This window comes from Achroia grisella, unplaced genomic scaffold, assembly GCF_030625045.1.
Source record: "Achroia grisella isolate CSIRO2021 unplaced genomic scaffold, CSIRO_AGI_Agris_v1 utg971, whole genome shotgun sequence".
NCBI classification, from domain to species: domain Eukaryota; kingdom Metazoa; phylum Arthropoda; class Insecta; order Lepidoptera; family Pyralidae; genus Achroia; species Achroia grisella.
Window position 1 is genome coordinate 570389 of NW_026713077.1, and position 27993 is coordinate 598381.

The 27993-nt window shown below is 34.4% G+C and overlaps 4 protein-coding genes across 4 annotated transcripts in view; all 4 read left to right on the plus strand.

Annotated features, from left to right (window-relative positions):
• Positions 1-10271, plus strand: part of LOC131854172 (trichohyalin) — a 30165-nt gene extending 19894 nt beyond the window's left edge. The window contains exons 6-9 of the mRNA XM_059205301.1: positions 6091-6252; positions 7418-7971; positions 8724-8827; positions 9342-10271. Coding sequence (XP_059061284.1) covers positions 6091-6252; positions 7418-7971; positions 8724-8827; positions 9342-9904 — 1383 coding nt within the window. The 3' untranslated portion in view covers positions 9905-10271. The remainder of the gene's footprint in view (positions 1-6090; positions 6253-7417; positions 7972-8723; positions 8828-9341) is intronic.
• A 1769-nt stretch (positions 10272-12040) lies between these two features.
• On the plus strand, positions 12041-27991 carry LOC131854170 (NF-X1-type zinc finger protein NFXL1-like). The gene is made up of 4 exons (XM_059205299.1): positions 12041-14568; positions 24861-25002; positions 26381-26543; positions 27328-27991. The coding sequence occupies exons 1-4, from the start codon at positions 12131-12133 to the stop codon at positions 27393-27395; spliced, it is 2811 nt and encodes a 936-aa protein (XP_059061282.1). The 5' UTR covers positions 12041-12130; the 3' UTR covers positions 27396-27991.
• LOC131854166 (three-prime repair exonuclease 1-like) lies at positions 17818-19470 on the plus strand. The gene has a single exon (XM_059205297.1). It carries the CDS (start codon positions 17944-17946, stop codon positions 19003-19005), a length of 1062 nt encoding a protein of 353 aa, XP_059061280.1. The 5' UTR covers positions 17818-17943; the 3' UTR covers positions 19006-19470.
• Positions 20977-22007, plus strand: LOC131854167 (three prime repair exonuclease 2-like). Its single transcript, XM_059205298.1, has one exon. The coding sequence runs from the start codon at positions 20998-21000 to the stop codon at positions 21829-21831; it is 834 nt and encodes a 277-aa protein (XP_059061281.1). The 5' UTR covers positions 20977-20997; the 3' UTR covers positions 21832-22007.
• Positions 27992-27993: the final 2 nt, after the last annotated feature.

Consider the following 27993-nt stretch of genomic DNA (forward strand, 5'->3'; position numbering starts at 1 on the left):
TGAGCAAGTTCACATGAATTACGTGTTCGTGTTCGCACTTTGCAATGTGTTCAGTTGTTGGACAGTTGTTTAGTGAAGTATTAAGTGTATATTTAAATAATTATTACTAAATTCTTCTTCTTATATATAAAAATGAAATGACACTTGATAGTTCACCAAAACTCAGAACGGCTGGACCGATTTGGTAAATTTAGGTTTTGAAATATTTGTAAAATTTTAAGGAAGGTTTGAGTGGTGAGAAAATATAAAGAAATTGCTTGAATAGTATTAACTTATAAAAGTTATTAATAGAGTACCTGTTATTACCCGCGACTTCGTCCGTCTGAAATTAAACTTTTATTAAAATTTTCTAAAATAAAAGTACACTAAGTTACTCTTCATTACATTAGTTATCTGCGAGTAAAAGTTGTGTCAAAATCAGTCCAACCGTTTCAGAGATTAGCAAGGACAATTAGACAGTTTAATGTAAGTACAGTATATACTTTTATATGAATTTACTGAAAATCTATTAATTGGAAATCACAAAATATACACATAAAATTTATAGATTGTGAAATCTGTACACAACTGTACAAAATTATAATTCGTCCCATGCACGTTCCTACATCGGTCACTACCTATTGATTCAAAGCTAAGCATTGAATCAATCAAACAAGATACACTTTGTTCAAAGTTGCCTGTACCTATATTTCAACTATTTTTGACAAACTTCTGGTTTTGTAACATGTGTCCCCAGCTTCGCATGGATATATCTATACATATAAATAAAATTGGAGTGTCTGTTTGTAACATTGAAATAACCGTTTTTTACTACAAGCATATGAATATAAATATAATGGTGTATATACCATATATACACCAAAATAACATTTTTTCAATTTTTGTCTGACCTTCTGTCTGTTTGTTCCTGCTAAGCACTGAAATGGCTGGACCGATTTTGACGGGACTGTTTTTTGACTGGTCTAGTCTAGTTAGCTGATGTAATATGAAGTAACTTAAGCTACTTTTATTTTTAAAAAAATCTTTTTCAGAAAAATAATGTTAAATTTCACGCGGACGACGTCACGGGTGCCCCTATATACATATAAACTTTCCTGTTGAATCTATTGCTGAAAACTGCATTGAAATCCATTGCGTAGTTTAAAAGATCTAAGCGACACACAGCGGAAGCGACTTTGTTTTGTTTTGTTCTGTAAAGGCTAACAAAAACTTTGTACCCCTTTTTACGATAATTGCGGGGTGTGAAATTTTGCACACTTATTACTTTATATAGGGATGGAAGTGCAGAATGTTAATATTTTTTTAATTATGCATAAAAATACATGTAATTAATAAAAAATAACATTACACTCACTATCTTATACTCATATATGACACACGCGCATATAATTACTCTATTGTTTATTGTTAAAGTCTGTGGCCAAATTGAGTATGGATTAATATTGCTTGTCTTTAATTTTATTTCTCTATAGTATTACTGAATGTTATATTAATTATGTTCGAATTTTGGTCGACCTGTGAGCAACCACTAGTTGATACAAAAATATTAATGTTGCTAATTTGAATTGGTGGTCGCGCAAATAAGATATGGAGGCGGGAGTGACGTCAGTAGACGACATTGAACTCTGAGGCTGTTGACCCGCTGGGAGGTCTGGCTTTTGAACATTGAAAATTTTGGACTTTTGTAACCTTTATTTATATAGTACTATATGATACCTGCGACTTCGTCCTCTTGAAATTAAACTTAAATAAATAAAATTTATAAAATTAAATAGTTACCTGCGATTTCGTCCTCTTGAAATTAAACTTTATTTTTATTCAAATAAATAGAATTTGTAAAATTAAAGTAAACGAAATTATCATTATAACTTTTATTTATTTGCGAGAAAAAGTCCAGTCAAAATCGGTCCAACCGTTTCTGAGATTTAAATCATTATAAAAACTTTTCATTTATTTGTGTAGATTACAATGTTGACTGGATACTAATTGGTATTTTTAATTATACAAGCCGCCCCGACTTCGCACGGATGTATTACAAATCTTTGATATTTCTCGGCTTGTTCTACACCATAACACGCATGTATTATCACTGAATGCGAATCACTATTGCTGAAAACTGGATTAATTTTTTTTTTTATAATACTACTAAGATATATATATCTGTCATATGCGTTTCTCCCTTTTTTAAGTATCAGGTGGCATAAAAAATGGCAAAGTTCAGATTTTTAGACGGGTCCCTAACACCTTGGTCGTCATAACCAAATTTGTAGTGACCTCTGACCATAGACCAGTTCAAAACGGAACCTGGTCGCTGAACATTAGCATTTACCAGCTAATTGGTCAACATGTCAATATTGTACTACGCCAGATGGTATTTAGAACCGGTATTTATGTTTGCATCAAAGTACCGTAAAATTGTAAGAAAAGTTACCACTAAACTCTAAACGTAACACTTGACGGTTTCGGTGGTCTAGCGGTTTGGTCCACCGTCTTACGTCTGATGGTCGCGGGTTCGTTTCCACGCTACATTTGTATTCATGAGTATGATTGTTTGTATCATTCTGGGTGTTTTCTATGTATATTATTTATGGATTTACAAAAACATGCCATTAAGTATTTATATTATATATGTCTAGTACCCATAACACAAGCTCTGCTTAGCATGAAACTAGAAGGCTCTATTTGAATTACTGATATTCAATCAGCGCTGTAAACTATGTTTCCAGCATTTTGCAGAGTTGTGGTGTTGACTCTGTTTTGTAATGTGTGTAAATTGTTGCTTGTATTTTTTTTTGTCATTATTGTGGTATCAAGACGAGTCAATAAAATACTATTCTAATAGTCATTGTTTTTATTGATATTACTTTAGCAAAAAACTTACTAATTCCTCATGAATTTGTCACGATGGTTTCCAGTGGTACAGCGTGGAAGTCAACCTGTCATGGTACATTATTGGCAATCGGGTCATCAGTCCACATTCCTAACAAACAATCACCTATCCTCTCAACCATCTACGATTCTCGTGTATTTTTCGGTAAAGTTGATTATGTAGATGAAGGTTGCTAACCATATGTCAATATGAGGTGGCAACCTTGCGTTTTAGTTCCGCCTGCATGTTGTCTTGCCTTCTGATATTTTTATTCGAACACTAGCAGCCGGCCCCGGCTTCGCACAGGTATTAAAAAAAAAATTCAAATCTTATATATAAAATTCTCGTGTCACAGTTTTCGTTCCCATCTCCTCCGAAACGGCTTGACCGATTCTCATGAAATTTTGTGAGCGTATTGAGTAGGTCTGAGAATCGGCCAACATCTATTTTTCATCCCCCTAAATGTTAGGGGTAGTCCACCCCTAAATTTTTTATTTTATTTTTTAGACAAAATTTTTAGTTTCTATTTTTTTATGATACAACATACAAAAATACATACAATCCTAAATTTTCACCCTTCTATCATCATCCCCTATTTTTTTATAGCGTTATTAATTTATATAGCAAAACAACGTTTGCCGGGACAGCTAGTATATGTATATTAATACGAAGCAGTAGCAGTTTGTAGCCCTTTTTACGAACATTCCGCGGACGGAAGAGTATGAAATTTCGCACATTTATAATTTATATAAGGGAGTGTAGAATGTTATTTTTTTTTTATTCATACAAATAAATACATTACATCAATAAAGTTTTATTGATAAGTTTTATTGCCACACAAACACAAACATGTATTTGACACACACACACATCTCTATGCGTGTGTGCGTCAAATACAACATAAGTCTAACAATAGAACCTTAATAATTGTTCAAATAATACTTTAAAGTATTTATACTAAAATAGAAACATAATTTAAAGTATTTATGGTAGAATTCTGGTCAACCACTGGGCGACCAATAGTAAAAATAAAACCTAAATTCATCTACATTATATGCTTGCAAATATTATATGACATATGAATGACAAACATTATGATGTATCTCTATTTGCAATACCCATAACACTGGCCTATACTTTAGCTATCTACTGTAAATTAAGTCTGATTTACGAAGAACAGCTATACAGATTTAATTTCATCGCGTTTATTTTATCACCTTCGCCATTTTATCAAACTTTTGCGAGTTGGTAAACGAAACTTTTTTTTTCTAATTTATCACATATACATTATCTGTGGTCGGGTGCATCGACCCCTCAGGATGTTAGTTGAGCCTGCGACAGAATTCTAAAAACGGTCAGATAGCCCGCGTTTCGTGTGGCAGCGAGTAGCGGGGAAACGTATTATAAAAAAAAAGGTTTTGATAAAATGATGATTGATGTTTTAGAGTTTCATTTGTGTTGTACTTGGTTAGAACTGAACGTATTTCCATGATCATATTTTTATATAGATAGATTGATAAAAATCTTTATTGCCAACATTAATATATCCTCCTCAGCCCCGCCAGCGTATACCGTTAGCACACACGAGCGTATCAATTCTTAAACATCCATTAAGTGAGAAGAGAATTGTTAGTAATGTGAAATGTTAGACCACAGTGCTAGCAACATACCATGTCAGATTCACCTCCTCCCAAACCATAGTGATCAATGCCTCGTGAATATTTCACGATGGGTAAACTAACCTGGCCTTATTCTCATCTTATCATTCTCCGCTGGTGTCAGCGTGAACCATTAGCTCTGATGGGTGCACCATAATTCTTCCGCCTTTTTTCCTCCTCCACAGAGGCGGGAGGGCCTACACAAGGATTTTTCAAGTATAAAAAAAGCCATGTAAACAATTCCTTAAACATCCATTTGAAATGCAGATCAGTGGATCGCTTATCGCTTGTCGCCTATCATTAGACCACAACTCTTCGAAAATGTATAAGTTTCTTGCCCCCGCGTGTGTTTGCACAGCGGGCGAGTTCCGGATATATGTATAATATCCATATTTACTAGGAAATATCGATTTATATGGAATTTAAATTTGCACACAACTGGACGTATAAAGACATATTGAATTTATCGGCCAAGCTTTGTCTGCTCGTTATAATAGTGTGTCACGAACAGTACTTTAAGAATTGGACTGAATATAGATCTAAGGTGTTATTATAACTACACAACCGCTGGTGTTCTAACATAGATTCACTTTCCGCTTGAGCTTCCTTAATGTGACTCTCAAGGTGAGAGATAAGCTGTAATGCTGACTCGTATGTGTCCCTGCAACTGTCAAATTTATCCACAATTCCTTGCTATCTACTCCTGGTCTTGGTCCAACGCGCAAGTCCTAATATTCTACATTAATGAGCCATGAGTTCACTCTTCAGGGTCACAACACACATACAATATATGTATATATATCTATAATGCAAATAAATGAATACTAAAAAACATTGGTTTCAATCCACAAGTGGTAATGTTTACATCTTGTAACTAGTATATTTACAATTTGTAAAAAGATATTACAAAATTCTAAACCTGTATAATAAAAACATAACTACGTTTTTTGCGTCTCTCTCGTAATTTCGTTAAATTACGAGCAGCTTAATGTTTTTATCATCTCCCGTCAAATTATAGATACGGAGCAATATATGTATTATACCTTACGGTACCTACATATCGTTGGGTAATTTATTACTTTGAATATAAGTATTGACTGATGATTTTATCACTGCAAAAAATATACCTACCATAGATTTGATTTATGGTGTGCTTTTTCGCCGATAGCCCACTAGTCAGAATCTCAATTAATTAAAAAAATTCAACACAAAACAACCATCGTGGTTATTTTCTGGGGAATTTGCCATGCTGGCCTAACACACGTCATTTCATATATGGTTTACCTTTTAACCGATAATCTACTAGCCAGTCTAAATTAATTAAAAAACTTTACTACAAAACCAACGAGGTTAATTTGACATGATGGACTAGCTGACCTAACTTCATGCTCGACCAGTCATCCTCCACTGGTGCCCCACTGGCATAAACCGTTAGAACAGGCCGCCAGTTTCAGTTTCGCCAATCCATTGTCATATATATTTATTTCAATAAGCTATAAAAGTTGTTCTGATCAATCATATGATTTGGTGCCACTGTAAAACGTTCTAACTTTGTCTTTTCAGGCTGAAAGATACCGCGAGAGACGGCGGCTGGCAACACCCAGCCCCACCCCCTCCCCGCCGCGGCGGCAGCCCGCACCACCCCCCGCCACCTCCGCCGGCAACTGGTTCAAATCACTGGACAGACTCACGGCTAGAAAACGAGGGAAGAGTGTCAATACAAAGGTAATGTATTCCTGAAATTAACATTATATTGCTTATTCTTGTATGTCCATTAGAGACTCTTATGATATGTCGAATTTACCGTCAGTTCAGTATGCTTTCGAGTAAGAAGAACTGACAAGAAAGTTGGCTCTTATTGTTTTGAAATGAGTTTATACAAAATACAGATTAATTTTTAAATTCAAATTAAGGAGAAAAGTGTAACCACCAGCAGAGCTATTGCAATTTTTTAAAAAGAAAATTGACTGATTATTGGTTGTAATCTGAACAGACCCTTACTTGAACAGTAGTTTGTATATTCATCCGTTTATTCATCCCTTCATTCTTCCATTTCATTATTCATCTAGTTGCATGTAACGAGTTTAGATATAGTTTGGAAGCCAAGTCAACATTGGTCCAAACTATATCCAAACTCTATTCATTGCCTCGTTTAGAGACGAAATACTTGTAGCGGTACAGGTAGATCCGATAACAGTCGGAATTTTATCACTAGTAGGTGGTAGGTCGTAACTTTCCAGTGGCGGTGGTCAGGGTTCTACACTGAATCTTTATAATCTCATATATGCTAATAATAGCAGAATTACACAAAATAATACAAATCTATTAAGTATGGAAATAGATTTGCGCGAAACAGCACCGAATTGGATAAAATAAATTCATCTAGTCTCTCATCCATCTATCTGTTTTACCATTTACTCAGAAAGTGCTTAGGATGCAGGTGCAACGTCGATATAGAGTACATAGTCACGTTTTAGTATGCAATGATCAACTCTTCCATCACTGGAGGCATCACTCTCATCACCAATCTTTATGGCAGATCTTGAGTACTTTAGTTATTCAATAATTATCCAAACTCTTATATCTCTTTAATACAAAAAGATGACCCTACTAATAGAATAGAAAATCATTTATTCAAATAAACTTACATTGAAGCACTTTTGAATAGTAATCACATTTTTTTTATCTACCGCTCATTCGGAAAGCTGTCTCCTCACAAGAAGAACGAGCAAGGAACTTGTGTATTGCTCTTTTAAATAATTTTTATTCGTACTTTACAATTTAAGTCTTAAGTGTGTGAATACAAACCACCGGTTAGCACTACTTCAATTAAATAATCAGTCTGTAATTATTCAGTCATGTCAGTAATTATTTTAACACTACATTTCAGAGTGAAAAAGAAAGTGTTATAACAACAGAAGATGAATCCACAAGGAAAGCCTGGTCCAAGACTACTAAACCGCTCAATTCACCAGCAAAAAACCTGCGATTCTTTGGTGATACAGATGCGGATTCAGATATAAACGTGAAGCAAACGGTCACCAAAACCAAGAGCCATCCCGTAAAAAGTCATGGCACACTGAGAAAAACTATATCGAACTCGAGTACTGGTATCGATGAAGTCGATCACAGCGAATTATCGAATAAAAGTCACTCGCTATCCAATCTACAGAGAGAAGACAAGAGTGAGTCACCAAAAAATAGATATTACAAAAGAAACTTGCAGAACATTTCAGAGATTCACAGCAATTCGGAGAATGAGAGCCAGTTTGACAGGAAGGTGAACATGAAGCCCCCTATAAGTCCATATGAGAGGTCCAGGAGTCACAGTAGCTCCAAGACCCTGATGGGGAGCAGGAATGATGTGAGGAGACACAGGAAGGATGATAGGGGCAGCTCGTCGGAACTGAGGACCAGCAACCAGGAACTCAGCAGGGATATGAAGTATGTATCGTATCGTACATTTTGTAGTAGGAATAGGAAATTATACTATTATGGATCCTCCAAGGTTGGGTGATTATATTCTTTGAGGAGATGTAAAAACTGAATTATGAAATATGCCCTACATTTTTATAATATACATTTTCATATACATTTTTTTAGGTTATATTGCTGATATTTAAAAAATACAATATTTATATCATTTACTAAATTATATCAACTAGTGGTCGGCAGTGGTCGAATATCGACCATAAATAATTTAACTTAGCATTTTAGCAACAATTTTAATTTAACATTCAATAAGACAATAGACAAACAATATTAAAAACAAACAATAGATATTAATATAACAAACTTAAACAATAAACAAAAGAGTATATATGCGTGTATGTGACAATTACATGGTAGTATGTGTAATGTGTTTTTTATTGATTTACATAATTATTTTTATGCATGTTTTTGAGAAAATATTAGCATTCTGCATTTCCTCTATATAAACCGTAAGAGTGCGAAATTTCATACTTCTCCGTCCTCGCGATTTTCGTAAAAAGGGGTACAAAACTTTTTTTTCGCGTATATATGTATTGTATAAACGTTATAATAATTTAGTTTTGGACGACATATCTCTAATTTATCCTTGTAACCATATATGCTAATCTGCACCCTAACTAAAACACAGCTGTGACTGAGGTACTCACGCAGACCAATTTTTACAGTCAACCTCTGGTTTCTTCAGTACTGTTGCATATTTGCAGGCACCGTCGCCGCACGCCTGGTACCAACTCCGGGGAAAGCAGCACAGAGGGTGACTCCAGTCACCAGTCACAACGGAGCGTCGTCTACCTGCACGCAACCACTGGTGAATGATCATTCGCACCTCCTCTCAAATAATATAAAGAATAATACACCAAGACAATTGGGTGAAGGGGGATCGTTAGTAATGTGGACTAATCACCCCATTGCTACCAGTATATAGCTATGATTGCTGGTTTCAGAGAAGAACTGCATGGAGGTCAACCTGATCTCCATGCGGTTCCCATTAAAAACCATCATCATAAATTCCTAGTGAATTGTCACAACGACAATTGACACAAGGCCAACTAGTTCTAAGCTAAGCAAAACTTGTGTTATGGGTACTAGACAACTGATGGTCAATAGATACATTTTTTTTATAATATACATAAAAAAAACACCCAGACCATACAAACAATCATACTCATGAATACGAATGTTTGTACCGTGTGAGGAATTGAACTCGCGACCATCGGAAGTAAGGCGGTGTGCTAAACTGCTAGACCATGAAGGCTGTCCATAAATGCATCCGTGCGAATTAGTCATCCATAATTCTAACACTATTCTAATTATTATTTCAGTTGGTGATATTCCTGACCCTGGAAGACTGACACGGAACCGTTCACGAGACGACGTATCCTCGGTCAACTCCTCTAATATCCAAGTCCGTAGCACCACGAAGAGCTTTTCCATTTTCGCTCCATGGACTCCAAGGCATTACAACGATCAACACGACGTCCATTACGCTCAGAGACCAAGGAAAGTGAAACCAAAAGAGATTCCCGCCAAAAAAACCACCACGACCAGAAATCATGTTGAAGACAGGCCAACACTGCAAAAGAACAAGTCTTTCAGCCAAACAACCTTGACTAGGAAGCCACAAAACAATCGACTAACAAGCTCCAGTACAACACTATACAGAAAACCGGAGAAACGTAGAGAACTTGACCAAAACACAACACTATCACGCAAATCGGTATCTAGAGACGGCAAAAAAAGTCAGTCGAGCGAAATTTTAAACCGTGATAGTCGCGAACGAGTTTCACGTTCGATTTCAATGCCGAAAGACAACAATAAAAAGGCTGGCTGGTTTAAACTGTCTAACAAAAATAAAAAACAAGAAATTAATACTAGGGTCCGTTAAATTAATATTCAAATTCAGAATCTTATTTAGTAGCTTGTTCTGCGAAAATAGAACAGTTTTGAACTTCGCGCCATCTCAGTGAAATTATGTTACCATTGCAATAAATGTCATCGCTAATAGACCAACTAAGTGACATTTCATAGACAAACTTGAAAATTAGTCTCACACATTTATATAATTATAAGAAATGGTTAGCTATAGGATTACAATAATACAGTGTCGTACATTATCACGAATAACAGTAATTGAAGAAACTGGGTGCTATAAATAATATAAGATTTTAACAATTGTGGTTACAAAGAAAAGTGCCATGATCACTTTAATGTTACCATTTTCTTAATGCGAGAAATTTTCCGTAAGGTTGCATTATCACATAAGTTTATCGCCATAAAGAATTTAAGGGCTGTTTGCAGTGCACTACCATAGAAAAAAAATCTTTCTCTATGCCACAGTTAAACTATTGTTTGTCGTTCCTCATAAATTGCCATAAATACAAATGTAATTGAGATCGCTCTTCATTGTGTACAGAATCTTCTCGATCTACAATTTTTTCAACTTTACGGAAATGTGATAAATAGTCATATTAATATTTAAGTTTACGTAATAAAATGCTTCCATCACTGTACTAATAGATTTTAATACCTACTTGCATTGTTTTAAAAAGTTCCAATTGGAGATAATTTTTTTTTCTACAAATTATCTTCAATTGATATTATTATATTCTTTACATTTTAATCTTAAATTAATATTTCTAGGAATTGACACGTTATATATTAAATAGATCGGAATAAATCATAATAATAAATTTATATGAAGAAATTTTAATGTATTTGTAATGTGAATTATAAATAAAATGTCTTAAATTTAATGTTTTTCTTATTTGCTATATCACCTATTTTAGTTGTCAAGCAGATTGCTTTGTAACATTTTATAAGCTATAGGTCAAAATAAGGCAGCAAAGTTACAGATAGATAAAATTTTAGTGTTAAAAGGCACTGTACATGTAATATTATATTATCTGTGGTAAGATAAAGAAAAAAAACTGAATACACTACTACACTGGCCAGTTACAACAATTATTACAGGATATGTGGCGTGACATCGTAAACTTCCTAAATGGCAACAAATGAATAGTAATGTATTCGACTGAAGGACTTGTATCCATGGTCATGAATAAAGCATTAAAAAAAACCAGGGCATTTTATTATCATATGGTTTGTAGTGCTATTAATTTATATAGCATAAGTTATCACTTATCATCATCTGGGCATCTTGTTTGCAGTTTCTATCAGTTCTATAACACATTTTAACGCATGACTGAATATATAATGCAGTGTTTCTGTAGTTCTTTAGCCATAGATCACAATAGTAGGTATAGTAATATACAGGCAAACATTGTGGAAACTGTTATTGCCAGTGCACTTTATTATATATATATTTTTATTGCGTATCTATATTTGGAGTATCAAATTTAGAATGTAATTATAATAAAAATGCACTAATATGTTTTTCCTAAATGGGTTTATTGTTATATTAAGCACGTAGTAATTTCTAAACTGCTATATCATTACTTAGTATAAAATAAAGTCGCTGTCGCTGTCTGTGCCTATGTATGCTTAAATCTTTAAAACTACGCAACGGATTTTGAAGTGGTTTTTTTCCATAGATGATTCTGATTCAAGAGGAAGGGCAAAGCCAGTAGCTTGTTTGAAATAAAATAATTAAAATGTTATGTAATAATAAGCGGAAATCAATTTAATTTAATAACTATATACATAAATCATTTATTTTAATATCAATCTTCAAATTAACTTTTTGCAATTTATCCGAATGTTGAAGCTGCCAGTAAGTGTTAGGTCTTTTATTATGTAAGTTTACTATTGTAACGAGTAAAGCCTTCTTTATAGAGGTCTTTAATACGTACTTTGTTTTATTTACTGTCAGTTAATAAAATTACGAAATCTTTAATTAATATTATTTTATAAAACCAGCTGTTTTGAACAGTGTTTTATTTAATATTAATGTTTATGAGAAAGTCGTGATATTGCAACCTTAAAAACAACTCTTTAAAATGTCATGCTCGCTGTCAATGCCAAATGCTAATATTGCCAATTTGGAACTTGTTGTAAGCGAGCTATGTAACTGCAACATTTTCATTCTTACATTTCCCACATTTTTCTTAACCAATATAAATTATATTCATTATAAAATAACAACCACGTAATCATGGCGCGTAGGTACCGTGACGCAGCTGCAAAATTGCAACAAAATGTCCAGAAACACTTGAAAGAAATGAAGGATCTTTCTTCCTCTGAAGATGAGGAGCCCTTTGAATCAAGTGTACTGGAAGGAGTATTCCAAACATATTGGAGAGGAGGTGGCGACTCACAATTGCTGAACCGCACCAAGAATATGCTGGAAGAAGCGATCAGCGGTCGACCGGTCACTTGTCTTATTTGTATTGGTTCTATCAAGCGAGCTGATGCCATCTGGGCATGTGAAGACTGTCACTGCTATTTTCACTTACTCTGTATTCAAAAATGGTCAAACGATAGTATAAGTTTAAGAAGCGAGGAAACCCACGGTCCTATTTCTGTATTTGTTCCCAAAAAAGTTGAGTGGTGTTGTCCGAAATGTCGACACTCGTACAGCAAAGAAGAAATACCGCGAAAATACAGATGTTTTTGTGGCAACACTGACAATCCACCGCAACATGCTTGGTTGATTCCACATTCATGTGGAGAAGTTTGTGGCAAACGATTATCATTGGGTGAAAACTGCAAGCATAAATGTTTGTTACTCTGCCACCCTGGACCCTGCCCGCCGTGTCCACAGACTGTTAACGGAGCATGTTACTGTGAGAAGGAACGTAAGAGAGTCAGGTGTAGTGCAGCAAAATGGTCCTGTAGTCAACGGTGCAATAGATCACTGCTTTGTAATTCGCACAAGTGTGAAAATATCTGTCATGAAAATGAATGCCCCCCATGTAGTTACACAAGTGAGCAGGCATGCCAGTGTGGCCGGGAAAAGACAAAAAGACCATGCAACAGTCCATTTTGGCAGTGCAAACGGACCTGCAGTAAGCCTTTCTCATGCGGTTACCATAAGTGTGACAAGGTATGCCATTCAGGCTCATGCGGTACATGCCCCTATTCCGGTTTACGTTCCTGTCCCTGTGGAGCTGACCAGCGATATGTACAATGTCCAGATATAATGGAAACCTGTTTAGGCACATGTAACAAGAAACATGCGGACTGTGAACACAGTTGCCCTGAAAAGTGCCATAAAGGTCCTTGCCCACCATGCCAAGTGTTGATACAGAAGAAATGCCAATGCAGTGCACACACTCGATCATTACCTTGTAGCAAAGACTATAAGTGTGATACAAAATGCCGTGGCACCAGGCCCTGTGGCAAACACGCCTGTGCAAGAAAATGTTGCAATGGAAACTGCCCCCCATGTGAAAAAGTATGTGACAAACCATTACAGTGTGGCCGACACAAATGCACTATGGTCTGCCACCATGGGCCTTGTTACCCATGTCCAAGAGAATCGAAAATAACCTGCAGATGCAAGGAAACATATGTCACAGTTCCATGTGGCAGGGAAAAGCATATAAAACCACCGAAATGTCATTTACCCTGCAAATTTAAATACAAATGTGGACATATTGATGAGAACAAACACTTTTGCCACTTTGGAGACTGTCCTCCCTGTAAAGCAATATGTTATAAATCTTATCCTAACTGCACACATAAGTGCAAAGCAACATGCCATGCATTTGTGGCTGTTGTGTTCAAACAAGTGGAGAAACCTGCTACACCTTGGGAAATAGAGCCACCAAAGACCAAAATTCTTAACCTAGACTGTCCCCCCTGTGATACACCTGTCCCTGTCATATGCTTTGGTGAACATGAGACAGAAGAACAGCCTTGTCATTCTGCTAAACGTCGATGTTGCGGCCGTGAATGTAAAAAGCCATTGTCTTGTGGTAATCACTCTTGTGCATTACTCTGTCATTTATACTCTACCAATTCGGAGTATCCAAATGTGCCTTATAATTGTAAGCAATGTGAACAAGAATGTATCATGAACCGTCCAAAGAAGTGCACACACAAGTGTGCTATTCGTCGATGCCATCCAGGACCTTGTCCTCCTTGTGATGTATTAGAAAGAGTTCCTTGCAATTGTGGATTGACTGAACTATACTTACGTTGCCGAGAGCTGTCCGTTGCAACTGATGAGACATTATCTTGTAACCAGCAGTGCCCCAAGAACTTGGAATGTGGACATCGCTGTCGCAATACCTGTCATGTTGGTAAATGTTCACAAGCACAGATTTGCACCAAGAAAACCAAGGTGCACTGTTCTTGTGGGAATTTAAGGAAGGAATTCCCTTGTAACATTGTGAAGAATGGAGAAGCGAAAGTTCAGTGTGACAAATCCTGTGAAGAGAAAAAGAGAGTTATAAAACTAGAAGCAGAGAAAGAAGCACGAAGACTGAAAGAGTTGGAAGAAGAACGAAATCGCAAGGAACTAGCTGAGTATGAGTGGAAATTGAGTGGTAAGAAGAAGAAATATAAGGAAAAGAAAATTGTTGCTACCAAAGATGATAGAAATTGGTTACAAAAGTACTGGATTCCTATTTTATCACTCTTAATTGGGATAGTGTCTATAACTTATTGCATTTTATATATAGATATATAGACTTATTTATTACTATTTATTGACCAATTTTATGTTCAATTGATATAAATATCATTACTTGATTACTGTGGGTAGTAAGTTATAGATTTAGCATTATTAAACATTACAGAAATTACATTCTATTTATCCTCATTCATATTTTCATTTATGGTCAAAAATTCTACTAGGAATTGTAGCATTGGGACTAAAATGGACACTTTTTGACATTACATATTCACTAAAATTACATTATATAAAGTCATAATCATACCTCACTCTCACCTATGGCATATGCCAAGCAACTTATTTTGTAAGTGCATCATTCCATTGTGTTACTAATATTACAAACAAGTTTCTGAGTAATGATGGATGGATGTTGGTTACTCTTTCACACAAAAATACTGAATAGACTCTGATGAAACTTTTCAGTTATATAGATATATATCAGAATAACGCATAGTCTATAATTTAAAAAGTTTACGTAAATTGGGATTGTGATGCAGACGAATTTTGCGAGGGTCAGCTAGACAGTTATTTATTATGTTGTATGGGTATTGTATTTGAGAAGTATGAGGTTAAATGTAATCTCTCAATAGATACTCTCATACAACTCATCACGTTTTGGTTGTGTATAATATGATAGTTATGTAATAATGTACCACCAGTGTGTTTTTTTTTATTAAATTACTGTTTTTACTATTACATACTTGCTTTTTTATTCACTATTTTCTGTAACAGATTTTTTTATTTCAAGCTATTCTAATTCTGTTCCGCAGCTATCCTTTACAGTATTATGAAAGTTGGACAGATACATTTATGTAAATACAAATTGTACCACCCTTGGTTTCTAATAAATTAAAATAAAATGAAACCAGCATAATATATGTATAACTAGCTGTTCTCGCGACTTCGTCCGCGTGGAATTTAACTTTAGTTTTCTAAAATAAAAGTAGCCTAAGTTACTCCTTATTACATCAGCTACCTGCCAATAAAAGTCCCGTCAAAATCGGTCTAGCCATTTCAGAGATTACCCGGAACAAACAGACAGACAGACAAAAATGGTAAAAAATGTTATTTTGGTGTATGTATCGTAGGTATATATATTCATATGCATGTAGTAAAAAACTTTTTTTATAACACAGGGTACAAACGAGCATGCTGCTCACCTGATGGTAAGTGATTACCGCCGCCCATGAGCACCCGTAACACCAGGGGAATTGCAAGTACGTTGTCGGCCTTTTAAAAAGGAATAAGCTCTTTTCTTGAAGGTTTCAATATCGTATCGGTTCGGAAATACCATTGCTGGAAGGTGATTCCACAATGTGGTTGTGCGAGGCAAAAAGGTGGTTATTTGAATATTACACACAGACACTCAAATTTTATTTATATGTATAGATATCTATCTGACAACAGCTTGAAACTACTATGATGTCGGATACGGGATGAGCGCAGATGGCATTCCAAACACGCGGAAGGATTATGGAGCGTTTGAAGGACAACTTCTATCTGATAAATACGACTTTAGTCTGAGACCATTGAACTTGGCGCATTTAGATCTCATCTCTTTTGTCGTAGAAGTCAACAATCAAGCCATATATCATAATATTAAACTCGTAATTTCACATTTATGTTTTTAATGGGAATCAACTTTTTGTATATAAATTATACAGTACTTATTTATAATAGGTAATAATTATTTTTGATAAATTAACTGTATTTAGTATATTTAGGAGATAATTGTCTTTTTTTTTTTATTAATTGATTTAAATGTTCAAGTGCAATGCCAATTCAGTATGATTTTAGGGCAAACCAGTGTCCACAGATGTTACTATGAGCATGAGGATCTAAATTGTTAAGAGCCCATCGTGAGTAAATTTACCATGAATTTATCTTGAGAAGAGGACTGCCAAAACTGGCCTTGTGATTTGTGGGTAAAGCATATGTTAAGCAAATACGGATTTGTTCTCTTTCAACATATACATTATTTAATATCTGAAACTTGGTATTGACACGGTTTAATAACAAATTGACTGTTATCTATTAATCACGATTTGTTACCAGCTCATTCTCGGATCTTTACTTTTTTAAAATTGTTATTAATTTTTGGTTTAAACTATTGTCTATAAAAACTAAAAAAGTAATAATAATATAATCACAAATATATATAATTTTAGCGTATATGTCAATAAACCATAAATTCATTCATAATTTAAGAGCCGCGCTCTTGTTGGTGGAGCCGATCGTATAAACAATAAACCATAGTTTGAAAAAAGTATGCGCTCTGTGAAAAATAATTTGCTTACAAGTGCTCAAATTATTAATGGTGTATTCATCTACTAAGTTCAAATTTGCCGCTCCCGTGTAGCCACCCTCTAGATCCAGGGCTGAATAATTCATGGGGTTCCACGTAGAAATAGAATCAATTAAAGTGAAAAATTGTAGTGACATTGTGAATATACTCTACATCTGGGTACGTATTTTTGAACTTCCTAGGTCATTCATTATAACTATTTTTGATAAAAATGACGAATTTTGGACATTTCCTAAATCTCATGGGAAAGGCACAATTTATCTCGCAAGTCTCAATATATGAACTAAATTTGACAGGTTTATGTGAAAGAGTTTTTGACAGGGGGTCATTGCGTGTAAATATACGATAATATCACAGTAATATGTATTCATTTATGGGATTTCATTTGTCATGTTGTCATACTCTGTGCATTTTATTTTTATTCTGTTTTTCTCGTTTCAGGGAAAGGCAAAAGGACTCAGCCTATACAGCCAACTCTGTGCATTTGATTGATAGTGTTTGACAATAACTGACAGATGTCATTTGACTTGACGTTTATTTTTCTGTTTCTTTTTATATTAACTTGTTTATTTATTTAATTACATATATAATATTGTATATAGTTTTTTATGATATTATTATACAGATATAATTGTAATAGTTAAATCATAAGGTATTTAAAATGCTTATTTATACTTATTTCAATTTACCGCCACGGAACGGTTTGTAATAGCATTTCTATAGATATCTTGTTAAAATATAGTACAGTTGAGTGCATTGTAAACAAACACGGAATATTAAAGTGTATGACTCATTTCACAACTATGATAAGAGGATGCGACTGTTATATGTTGTGCAATTACCGAACCAAACCGATTAAAGCGCGCTCAAAAGAAAATAACCTTTATAATACAGTGCTAACTTATAACAAGTGAGTTTTTATATATTTACTTAATACTAGTAATTTGAATAACGTTTGTTTTTAACTTATATTGTTATATTACGTAATTAATCCATAAAAGTTATATTCTGTTTAAATTATAACTTTTGGAGCGGCAACGAAATGGTTGGAATTAAGACTTTCGTGTTTGTCGATTTAGAGACAACCGGTCTACCACGTGAAGAGTTAAACAAGACGAAAATAACGGAAATAAGCATGGTGGCGGTGTTAAAGGAACACATTTTGGATACCAGAAAAGGTTCTATGCCACGGGTGCAAAATAAGCTTACGCTGTGTTTGAATCCTGGTCGAATGGTGTCTATGATCTCTACAGAGATTACGAAGCTGTCCAACGACCTACTGGAGTACCAGCCGTACTTTGATAATGAAGTATACAACATATTAAACAAATTCCTCAACATTTTGCCTAAACCGGTCTGTATGGTTGCACATAATGGATACAATTTTGACTTCCCAATCATAAAAAATCATTTAGATAAGTTACGAGTGCAGTTTTCAGATGAATTATATTGTGCAGATACATTTCACTTCTTTTACGATATGGACAATCCATTGGTTGATGCAAATTCATTAAATAGTGATACAATAAATACAAGTGTATGTGAAAATTTACAAAATCTTAATACAGAAGATGACAATGAAAGAAAGAAAACATGTAATAACATGTCTCAGGAAGTACTAAGTGAACCTAATGGTATAAATGCAGGATGTTCATCAGACTATGTGAATAATAGTGATATTATTTGCACACCAAATAAGACTGACATAATACTTGATATAAATGACTCAGAACTTGAAGAGTATATGGCATCTATAGATGAAACAAAGTATATAAATGAGAGTACAAATATGCAACGCATCAATGAAACTACACCTAAGCAACCTATTACAAAACATGTAACTCAACAGAAAAGGATATCGAAGGCTCGTAGAAGACTTCCCTGGTCTGGGAAAAAGCCACAAATTTCATATAAATTAGCAGATGTATATGAAAGAGAATTTAAGGAGTCACCAAATGATTTACACAGTGCTGAAGGTGACTGCCTTACAGGGCTCAAAGTTGCAGTTGCAAAATCAGACAAGTTTGTACAATGGACAGAAAAGAATTGTGTATTATTTTCTAATATAAACCCTATGACTCCTGGAGTACGTATTGGTGATTAATATATATGTAACTAGCAACCGACCCTAGTTTTGTACAGGCCTAATATTTGTTAATATATCTATTCAGTTAAGGGTTCATATCATGTTTATAAAAACACCTTCAGAAATAATGAATTATTTGAGAAGAAATTTGATTACCATAAAAAAAAATAGTGAATTAACCTGTTGGTTCTATTAGAAACATATTATACATATAGAGTATAGGGATAGTTAATAATTAAACCTTTCTAACAGAACCTGAGATTACCCTGAACAAACAAACATACAAATTTTACCTTTTTATAATATTAGTATAGATGTTCATCATATTACATATAATCCAGTCTTTCTTTATCAGGGTAGAAATGGTTAAAAAGTTACATTTGTTTATGTGTTTAAAAAGATGACAGGAAGAGTGTATGTGTGTTGGATATACTGTTTTCTATATAATGTCAATGATCTGTGGTACAGAGTCAAGCCAGGTAGAAAATGTACATGCATAAAAATAAATATTGTATTTCACATTGAATATATCTTAAGGCTGCAGTATTTGTATGAATGTATATTAACATGACAATGTATGTAGATTGAACAAATATTACTAACAACAAAATATAACGAAGGACTAAAATAATGTTTGTAACATGTTTTGATTTAAAATATATTATAGATTTTGTATATTTTGTGTGAATCTCTTTTGTAACTTATTTATTGTTAATGGTATATTTAATTATACCAAAGACAGATTTTTTACTTTAATTTTTATATGAGAAAGTTATGATTTTAAATATATGTAGAATGTAAATGCCTGAACTGAAAATTAAAACTGGATGATTGTTCAATCAGTTTGTCGCTCTTAATGTATAGGTGACAGTTGCAGCTTAACGTCAGGCGGGCCGTAAGCCTGTTGGCCTTTCCAATGTAAAAAAAAAATGTTGTATGGTCATCAACAACGTAACTGTCATTATTACATATGTATTGTCTATGTGCTATCACAGACATTTTTTTATTTATATTATTAAATGTACACTATCTTAGTTTTTGTACTAATTATTTATTTTGTAATATTAAATTTAGCAAATTTTGACATTTCTAATTTAGAATTTAATGTCTAATAAATTATTATTTTTTTAATAAGTAGTTTTATTACAGTTGTTCCTTGAGAATAAAAATACAAGTTTAACCCTGTCTAAAATGTTTATTTCCATAAAAACAATCTGATTTTAATAATTCACTGTTGTGATGACGTAGTAACAGCAATGCCTTTATCAGGTAGGTAGGTACAACCTGTTCTTGCATACCCATGACAATACATGTGTTTTTTGGAAAGAGAAATTTGAAATATTTATATCCAAATTCTGAGATACACTTTGCTGAGATAGATACACTTCTTTCTTCTTAGATGAGCACCGCATGGGTGCACCTGATTTCTCATCTAATTCAGTAGCCAAACAGCTTTGTAAGACGTGTTCAGGTTACATGACAGTGAAATAACAGGGTGGAGCCTTTTTTCGGGCCATTCTAATGCTGTTGGCCGCAGCGGGTCTTTACAGCTTCAGCGAACGATAGGTGGTAAGTGCAGATGGCACATGACATGCAAATAAAAAAAAGTTTATATATAAATACGTAAAGAAATCCTCAGATAAAACATATAAAAATACAGTCTAATTGAGAACGTCTTCCTTTCTTTAAAATCGGTTGACTTTTTTAAAGCCGACCAACAGTTATCTTGTTTAGTTTATTCAAACAAGCATACAAACTCTTGTGATGTACATATTAGGTATATTAGCGTTATCTTGTTTCAGACTACACATGCGGTCAGCAAATTGATCATCACAGGGTCATCCAGACTCATTCGCACTACCGCCTGTTCAGTAGGCCTGACGACCCGTGCCATTTCCTCCGGGACAAGTTTCAATATAATACTACTTAACAGATAAAATTACGAATTACTCGTATCACCACGTCATGTTCCAAGCCATTGGTAAGAAACTTGCTTATTTATAACTTAGAATGGTTGTGGTAGCTACGTACGTATTTATGGATATTGAACCCACTGGTTTACCACCAGAGGAATTAAATAGAACGAAAATAACAGAGATTAGCTTCATAGCGGTCAATAGACAAGTTTTGATTGACACACAACCAGGAAGATGCCCCAAAATAGCTAATAAACTGAATATTTGCGTCTACCCTCGCAGACTGATCCATCCTGACTGCACCAAAGTCACGAAACTCTCCAACGAGCTTCTCGAACCACTACCACCATTTAACATAGAAGTTTATGAGCTTATCGATTCATTTCTAAAAATATTAGTAAAGCCCATTTGTTTGATTGCACAAAATGGAATGCATTTCGATTTCCCTATACTGAGATACCAATTAGAGAAATTGAATAGGAGTCTATCGGAGGACTTGTTGTGTGCCGATTGTTTGCACGCTTTTTATGATATCGACGTTATTGATCAGAAAGCGTTGATGAATTTGATTCATCCAGAATTAAAATTATATCACAATAAAGATACTGATAGAAGAATGGAAGTTGATAAGGAAACAATACCGAAACGGCTTAGAGATCTCACAGAAAAGCAAAGACTGATGAAGGCTCGTAGACGGATGCCTTGGATGGGCTACAACAAGCCCGAGCTTTCTTATAAATTGGGACGTATATATGAGAGGATATTTAATGAGAAGCCAGTTAATCTGCATAGGGCTGAAAATGACTGTATCATCGCTCTCAAGATTGCGGTTGTTAAGTCTACAAAATTTGTACATTGGGTTGATGCAAATTATTGTTATTTCTCTGAAGTAAAAGCAATGACTCCTGGAGTACCTGTAGGGTATTGATTTGTAAAGGTACACTTAGATCAGGTATAGATTAGTTTGAGAGCCTAAATGACTATAAAATAGTTTAAGTAAGATAATTGTAATTCTTCCCTTCATCATCATCATTATCATCTCAGCCCGGAAGACGTCCACCGCTGAACAAAGGCCTCCCCCAAAGATCTCCACGACGATCGGTCCTGTCACGACTGCTACAAATTTAGTTTTAACGTGAACTAGTGTATATTTAAAAGCAGTATACTGAGATATCAAGAGTATTGAACGGTGTACTTATTGTAGGTAGTAACGTGTACCGTTAGGACTGTCATATGAATTAAAAGCGAGATCGAGTCTAATATTAAAATATATTTTACAAATATTTCTAATGGTCTGACATCTTTTTCCTATTAGTCAGTCTTTAATTATTCTGTATTTTCTTTGGAACTATTCTAATGTTGTTGACCTCAGCTGCCATATACAGCTTTACGAACGATAGGGGGCGAGTGCAGAACTCCAACTAGCTGTAGGCCAACTTCTACTGACGGATACGACTTTAGTTGTAGGGTTCGAATCTCGGCTCAGGCCGTAGTAATTTCGATCCGAGTGTTAATTGGTCGGGCGTCGATCAGAGGACCTCTCTGATTCTGTTAGTTATTGTTTTGTAGTCGGCCAGCAAGCAGTCCTGGCCAAGAGGCTACAAAAATATTTTTTTGTATCATTACATAGTATAAAACAAAGTCGCTGTCGCTGTCTGTCCGTCCCTATGTATGCTTAAATCTTTAAAACTACGCAACGGATTTCGAAGCGGTTTTTTTAATGGTTAGAGTGATTCAAGAGGAAGGTTTATATATGTACACCCGGGGCGAGTAGCTATTTATTTATATTTTAGTATTATATTAATTAGTGAATTAATTGTCGACTTATGAAAATTTGGCGACTTATTAAAGGTAACATTTGGAGGGTTATGGTGGGGTGTGATATTATAAATGCTTTTAATATTAGTCAAGTATTCGGCTTTGTATCGTATGACTTAGACCAAGATGCTTAGTTAATTATTGCGTAGTAATTGTTTCCTGGGTTATCATTATTACTAATCATGACGTTTTGCTCTCATTAATCCCATTATGAATATTTTTAATGTCTTGCTTATTATTGCTTTGTCTTCACAATTTCCAATTTTACTAAGTTCTTGTTGATCATTTTTTATTATATCACACATAATAATTTTCTCAACAGTTTTTTGTTAATCTTTTACGTTAATTCCATCAGCATAATAGTATGTCTAGGTTCTGTTTTAAGACTTCACTTTGTAGTCCACCTCTTGCCATATATATTTAGTCGTTGGGTATAACTTTGTGGGTATCTCAGTCTCATCTATTTATGAGGGTGCAGATTAGTGAAATTACAGGAATAGAATAGAATAGAAAATCATTTATTCAAATAAACTTACACTGAAGCACTTTTGAATAGTCATTACATTTTTTTTTAATCTACCGCTCGTTCGGAAAGCTGTCTCATCACAAGAAGAACGAGCAAGAAACTTGCGTGTTGCTCTTTTAAATAATTTTATTATCACTTTACATTTTTAAGTTTAAGTGTGTGAATACAAACCACCAATTAGCACTAATTCAATTAAATACTCAAAAAGAAAAAATATTGAATACATAACCAACTGGTTAAACAATTAATAAGAGGAAATCAGTCATAGTGATTAGAGCAGACCAGTCCCTACAAGCAGCACCCGTTCACGAGTATGACGGATGAGCCAGCCATCACTGCGCTTGACCATATTTTAGGGAGCCCAATGACCCGGCCCACCACGCCGCCACAAGTCTGGACATTTTAGTGAGCATGACTACTCAAAACACTAGACCACGTCAAAGCTACTCACAATTGCCATCTGATAGTTATAGTATTCACATTTTACATAAGAATGCATGCGGCAATTAATACAAAAACCGCTACGCTTTCATATTTCTAAAATCAATCAATTAAATCAAGAAAGCAATGAGAAAATAAAAGGCATTAGGCAGGCAGGCATTAGTGACATAAGCAGCTATAGATTTTAGTGCACAGGAATGGCCACTCATGAGGTCACTCTTATAATGCCTTTTATGTCCACTGCTAGCCCGCCTTGTACCCCACTATCTTCAAAAAACCGGATGTGGTAATATATATAAGTTATAATCAGTAAAGTGTAAGTTTTTAGCTGTAATAAATAACTCAATAGGTTTTCATAATAATGTCCTAATATTGTCACAAATGAAATATTTTTTTAAAGATTTATATTAATATCTATTATATATTTTTTATATCTATCAACTAGCACTGTGTGTACATTTTTTAATTGTATGAGAAATATTAATAGAAATTTATTATAGATAAAATCATTGATCAATTTGGCTGTAATTTTCGTTCCTAGAAATAAAAATGGTGCTAGTCAAAAAGTCTCATGTGCAATAAGGATGCCTTTTGTACAAGTTTTAATGTAAAATAAAAAATAGATATAATTATAGATATATACTTTATCTATCCAAATTTAGAAATTTTACAATTACTAACTTAAAAAACTCCTGTCGGGGTTTTCCTGCATAATAATTATAATATAGTATAATAAATTATATTGCTATAGAGATTTGACAATATGAGTATCGAATTTTTGATACTTATTATAAAAAAGAGCAGAAATGTATAAAATTGTTACAGAATATATATGTTGGTACTAAAGAGTATATTAATAGAGCATTGTAAACGTGTAAAATATAATCTTTAATAAATTTATATTTCTTACTAGGTTTTTTATTTATTATTTTTTGTCTTATTAACAATGGATTCACGACTCATTTATTTTGTTTAACTATTAATTTAATACTACAGTATTTAACTTTCAATTTCAATTTAACTACAACATTAAACTTTCGTTTTTAATATACATTATTTATATTGTTAATTAATACATTATTTATATTGTTAATTTTTGGACAAACGAAAACAGCCATGACCTTATCATTAAATCCCTCTGGATTCCTATCCAATACTAACTTTGTTCCAGCTCTTCTAGTGTTAACTGGTGCACTATGGGGTTGCACGAACCCCTTCATCAGGCAGGGCACGAAAGGTCTGCGGGATGTCAAAGCGAAGACTAAGTGGGGACAAGCCTACGCTGAGGTATCTCACCTGCTGAGGAATTGGAAAGTACGTACCGTATTTTTTTTTGTAATTGCTATTGTGGCGCGGTGGTTATCACCTCACCATTGTAGCGTTATATGTGATGTGTAAGGTGTTGCTAAATAATTGTTTGTTGTAGTATGTAGGTAGTGAGTATATAGGTGTAATAATTTTACATTAGTAAGTTTGTAGGCTACCAACCTCCTTGCATAAACTAGCCATATAAGACAGTTACATTTCATAAAAAATAGATTGTCATAAGTTCAGAAGAAGATCTAAATAAGTTGTTAAATTAATTATTATTTGTTATTTTTAATTCTGATATTATATACACCGTCATATATTCAATATTTTATTAATATCACTCCTTCTGTATATCAACACGCCAACCTAACCACAAGTTTATTTTTTATTTTGTTTTAATTATTAATATTAATATTTTAAATAGTGCATCTCTCTCTCCCCCTTTCATATATTCAGTGCCTGTTATTTTATGTTTATTTTTAATTGTCTACATGGTAAATTAAGTTTAATTATATGTACATTTTATTTGCTTTTTTTTTTCGTTTGTTGTTTATATTGTATTTTTTACATTGCACTGAATAAAATATTTTTCTTTCTTTCTTTCTTCTTTCTATTTGGAATGGAAGAGAAAATCATATTACGCTGTCCCAAATAAATGGGAAAAGGAAGAAACAGATGATGAGTAAGTTAATTGGTAGTGTGGTACATGGGTTATTGGTATGCGTACATTCGACGCGGAGTCGGGACATACACAGATTTTATATTTAAATTATATATATCTTTTCGGACTACTCTAATGCTGTTGACAGCTGGCCTTTACAGCTTCACCGGACGATAGGGGGCGAGTTCAGATGGTACTCCAAACCCGCGGAAAACTTATGAATTGGCTGAAGGCCCACTCCTGCTTGACAGATACAAGTTTAGTCTGAGGGCACCATTAGAAGTTCGAACCTAGGCTGAGGCCGTCGTAATTTCGATTACCGTTTGAATTGGACGGGGATCTTCTATATTCTGAGTACTCAGGCCGTTGTAATTTAGACCCTAGTTGTAATTGGACGGGGTCTCTTACCAGATGTAATTTTCTCTTTTCCCAATGCTCAGGCCTGGAGATAGGCGATTGTTAGTTATGTGGACTCATGACCCCATTACAACCATCGTGATATATTCCTGGTGAATTTGCAACGACGGGATAACTGACCTGATCTCATCTTCATCTCATTATCATTCTCCACTGGTGCCCGGCAGCGGTACGTAGACCGTTAGCGCAGGCGGGAATATCATTCCATTAGCATCCATAAAAAAAGAAAATGCTCAGGATGTCATAATTTCGATTCCCGTTTGAATTGGACGGGGTGTCTAACCAGATTTTCTTCTTTCTCAGTACATACTCCCATGGGTGGTCAACCAGAGTGGGTCGCTAGCTTACCTGGCGGCGGTACAGCGCGCGCCTCTATCAGTTGCAGTGCCAGTCGCCAATGGTCTGGCTTTTGCCTTCACGGCAGTGTTTGGAGCGGCTGTAGGGGCCGAGGAACCATTGGACAAAGGTACATATGTATTACTATGATATTTTATGGCCTCCATGGTCTAGCGGTTTAGCATATCGCTTCACTTCCGATGGTCGCGGTTTCGATTCCTCGCACGGTACAAATATTTGTATTCATGAGTATGTCCGTTTGTATCGGTCTGAATATTATTATTATTTCTATGTATATTATGATAAAAAAATGTATCTATTGACCATCAGTTGTCTAGTACCCATAACACAAGCTTTGCTTAGCTTAGAACTAACTTGGCCTTGTGTCAATTGTCGTTGTGACAATTCACTAGGAATTTATGATGATGGTTTTTAAGAGGAACTGCAGATCAGGTTGACCTCCATGCAGTTCTTCTTTGAAACCAGCAATACATACCTAATATACATAGAAAACAATGTATATTAGATATGTATTTACAAAAAAATTTACTTGTGTATTTTTATGAGTTGTTTAGTACCTATAACACAAACTCTGCTTACAAGTTGTTTGTTTCACTGTAAATTTTCCAGCGATATTCTTACCCCTTGTTACAGAAATGCGAGGACACTTATGATTTATATACAGAAAGAGCAGAAAATACTAATATTTTTTTAAATTATAGTAAATAATAAATTAAGTTAAAAAAATATTACACACTACTATGTATTTCACACACACACACACACACACACACACACAAACGGATATCTCATTATAGTATTTGACAATAGACTCTTAATAATGTTCAAACTTGTAATTTAGACTACACCTCATTTTTTCCACTAGTTATTATTAATTAAATAAATAATTTCAGGTTCGATTCTCGGCGTTGCCCTCATCGTGGCCGGTACTGCGCTCTGCTGTTTAGATAAGACAGTTTAGTGGAAAATATAGTGTTAATTTCAATAAATTTACTATTTGATCCATTTCTACCAAATGAATAGGAGGGAAATTAAATGAATATCACTTAATTATTTATGACATTTTCTTTCCCTTATGTTACAATTTCTGTGGTCTTGGTTTAGCACACCATCTTACTTCCGCTGCTAAGTTTCATTTGAATCGGTCCAACAATTTTGGAGATTAGCCCATACAAACAGACAGAGAACAAAAATTTTTAAGAAAAATCTGGTTTTACTATTTCACTTCTAACATCCCCCTGGTTCAGTTTTTGGCGGTTTTGTTTCTATGTACAGACAGTCGACCTACAGTTTTACTATATACTACGCGACTTCGTCCGCGTGGAATTTAGCTTTATATTTCTAATATAAAAGAATTTCTCTAAAATAAAAGTAGCTTAAGTTACTCCTTACTACATCAGCTACATGCCAATAAAAGTTCCGTCAAAATCGGTCCAGCCATTCAGAGATTATCCGGAACAGACAGACAGACAAAAATTGTAAAAAATGTTACTTTAGTGTATGTACCATATTTATATTCTTATACATGTAGTAAAAAAGGTTATTTCAATATTACAAAC